The 2,809-nt window shown below is 34.6% G+C and overlaps 1 protein-coding gene and 1 pseudogene across 1 annotated transcript; both read left to right on the top strand.

The window, feature by feature from the left end:
• Positions 1-886: 886 nt before the first annotated feature.
• LOC130507785 (DNA polymerase lambda-like) lies at positions 887-1,545 on the top strand (the record flags this gene model as incomplete). The annotated part of the gene is made up of 3 exons (XM_057002434.1): positions 887-967; positions 1,086-1,153; positions 1,446-1,545. Coding segments are annotated over 3 exons (249 nt in total), but the record flags the coding sequence as incomplete, so codon positions are not given.
• A 312-nt stretch (positions 1,546-1,857) lies between these two features.
• On the top strand, positions 1,858-2,165 carry LOC130507786 (small nucleolar RNA U3; annotated as a pseudogene).
• The last annotated feature ends 644 nt before the right edge of the window (positions 2,166-2,809 follow it).

Genomic DNA, 2,809 nt, shown 5'->3' with positions numbered 1-2,809 from the left:
TACATAAACAATCAAATTTGATTACATCACCGATTCAGAATTAATATAATATATATTTAAAAAGAAACATAAAGATAAATGAGAAATGACAATTTGATAAAACAGTGTTTAGAAAAGGACAATTTCATAGAATAAAGTAGAAACAGAATATTCTCACAAAGTACAAATATAATTTTGAAATGAAATACAAAGAGAGTTAACTATTTCTATGTACATTTTTCAAAAATACTTCGTGTATATGAGTAACACATAAGCAAATTTAATAGATATTAAATTAAGACTTGCGCAAAAGGAATTATTAAATTTATGAAAATATACATAATTTACATGAAATCTATTTTATTTTGTAACATAAAATATGATATACCATGGAAATTACCAGTTCTAGTACGTTTGGAGAACTTTGGTGATTTTGGAGTTCTTCTTAACAGCACAAACGCGTTAGAAGTTTAGCTATGGATGGAGATCTTCCGACGTTGGGGTTGATCCTGTTGATCGTAGTGCCCTAGTTTGTTTCTAACCAATTTCACCAAGTGGGCAATGTTGTGTCGATCGTAATTAGATCTCCGGTCATTGTTTATTATTCTCTGGAAACCCGGTTTCACCAAGCATGCTTCCTCTTCTCTTGCGTTTGTTTTTTTCTTCTCCTAAAACTTGTCTTCGCTTATTGTCTCCTGGCTCCTGGTTTAGTCACAAGGGGCTTCTTGACAAAGTTTGTAAAGCGTTTGAAGGGAATAAACTTTCTTAGAGAAGATCTCATTTTCAGTACCCATTGTGAAGAGGTAAGCTTTGACATTTTTCCAGTTTCTTGTGCATTTGGTTTGTCAAATTCTCTCTGTCAGCATTTGATATAAGATTCTTCTCGATGATTGCTCCTATCATGTAGGGTACAGGTTCAGGCGTCGACACGTATTTTGGACTGTGTACTTATCCTGGTCAGGAGCTGAGGCGCCGTATTGATTTCAAGGTAACACTCAAAACTCCCCCAGCCAAGGCATTGCAAAAGATTTCTAGTTTGGGGTTATCAAACAAACAAAAAAAAAGATGTTCATTCATCACCATGTCTGCTTTGCTTTTTTTAACAGGTTTATCCGAGGGACATCTATGCATTCGGACACATAGCCTGGACAGGGAACGACGTGTTGAATAGAAGGTATTAACAAAATTATAATCCATTATCATCTCACCAAAGATAGTGTTGGTAAAGAAAGAAAGATCACACCCACACACATCCTTGTATATATTTGATATGCCATGGTAATGTAGGCTGAGATTGCTAGCGGAATCTAAAGGAGTCAGGAGATCGACTCAATGACACTGGACTGTTCCCAGCTACTCACAGTTCAAGTGGTAACCGGGTAAGGGGAACAACAATGTGAATGATTAAAAGTGAACTAATGAGTATTTTTATTTTGTCTGAGCATGTGATCATGTTTCTTTGTCAGGGTGGTAAGAGCAAGTGCAAGCATGAAACTCTCCACGGAGAAACAAGTTTTCGATTTCCTAGGGTTTCCTTGGCTCGAGCCACACGAGAGGAATCTTTAAGTTAACTCACTAAGCCTCTTTGGTAGTTGTTTAAGTTATCTTCTAGTTCTGTAAGTAATCACTGTTTTTGTAATTGCATATCTCTGGGCAAAGTCATGTAATAGTATTCCTTGTAATGTTCTAGGTTTTAATTTAATATTCTTGGACGTCTTTATGTATTCGAGGTGTTGTGACCATATTAATTTACCATTTTTCTAAACAAACTAATCACGCGTGTGATAGATGTGGTTAGCAAGTGGAAAACAACGTCCCACATCGTTAAACTAGAGAACATATGGCTTGTTTATATATCTGTAGAAAGCATACGAGGTCACGACCTTACTTGAACAGGATCTGTTCTATAGGAAGTATCTCTGTATCCTTGACTTCTAAGGAGACAAGTCCCTGAACCCTGGTTGATGACTCATTACCCCCTTGCTAAGGGGCGTCTTTGTTGTGTCGCTGCACTATTCTGTGGAGTCCATGACACGTGGTGGCTCACGAATGGTTCACTTTTAAAAAAAAAAAAACACTAAAAAATAAAAAATTTAAGAACTTTTTTAGGGACAATGGATAATGATGTTCTTACCTAGCTTGTGCTTGACCACAGTTAGGGTGGTTGCACGGTTGTATGGCAGGTCTATTTTCCATTTTTCTATGCATTCTCATAGTTTGGACAGGGAACGACGTGTTAAACAGAAGGTATGAACAAGATGATAATCCATTATGCATCTCACCAAACATATTGTTGATATGCAACGGAAATGAAGGCTGAGATTGCTAGCAGAATCCAAAGGATATAGACTCGACGAACACTGGACTATTCCCAGCGAATCACAGCTCAAGTGGTAACCGGGTATGGGGGACAATGTGGATGATTAATGAATGAATTATTTTATTTTGTAACTGCATATCTATTCTCTATGGGTGAATCTCTATAATATTATTTGAGAAGTCAGTTTCATATATGTCGCGCTTACATTAATTCTCACAGTGGTTAATTACACGAATATCCTTAATGAATTAATTTTAGTTATACATAATCTTTACTAAAAATTGTTTAGTTTCCTTTTTGTTAATAAAACTTTAGTTATCTTTATTTATTATAGTTTATTTATTTCATAAACCCATATATAATAAAAAGGAAATATCTATAAAATATATAGACTTTGTATATACAAAAAACGGATTTATTTTTTCTTACTTTATATTTTCCCTAAAAACACAAATAAAAAGTGAATATTGAATAACTTTCAAAATATATAGGTTTATATATATAATTTAC

Source organism: Raphanus sativus, unplaced genomic scaffold, assembly GCF_000801105.2.
Source record: "Raphanus sativus cultivar WK10039 unplaced genomic scaffold, ASM80110v3 Scaffold5754, whole genome shotgun sequence".
Lineage (NCBI taxonomy): Eukaryota > Viridiplantae > Streptophyta > Magnoliopsida > Brassicales > Brassicaceae > Raphanus > Raphanus sativus.
This window is presented reverse-complemented; position numbering and strand designations above follow the sequence as displayed.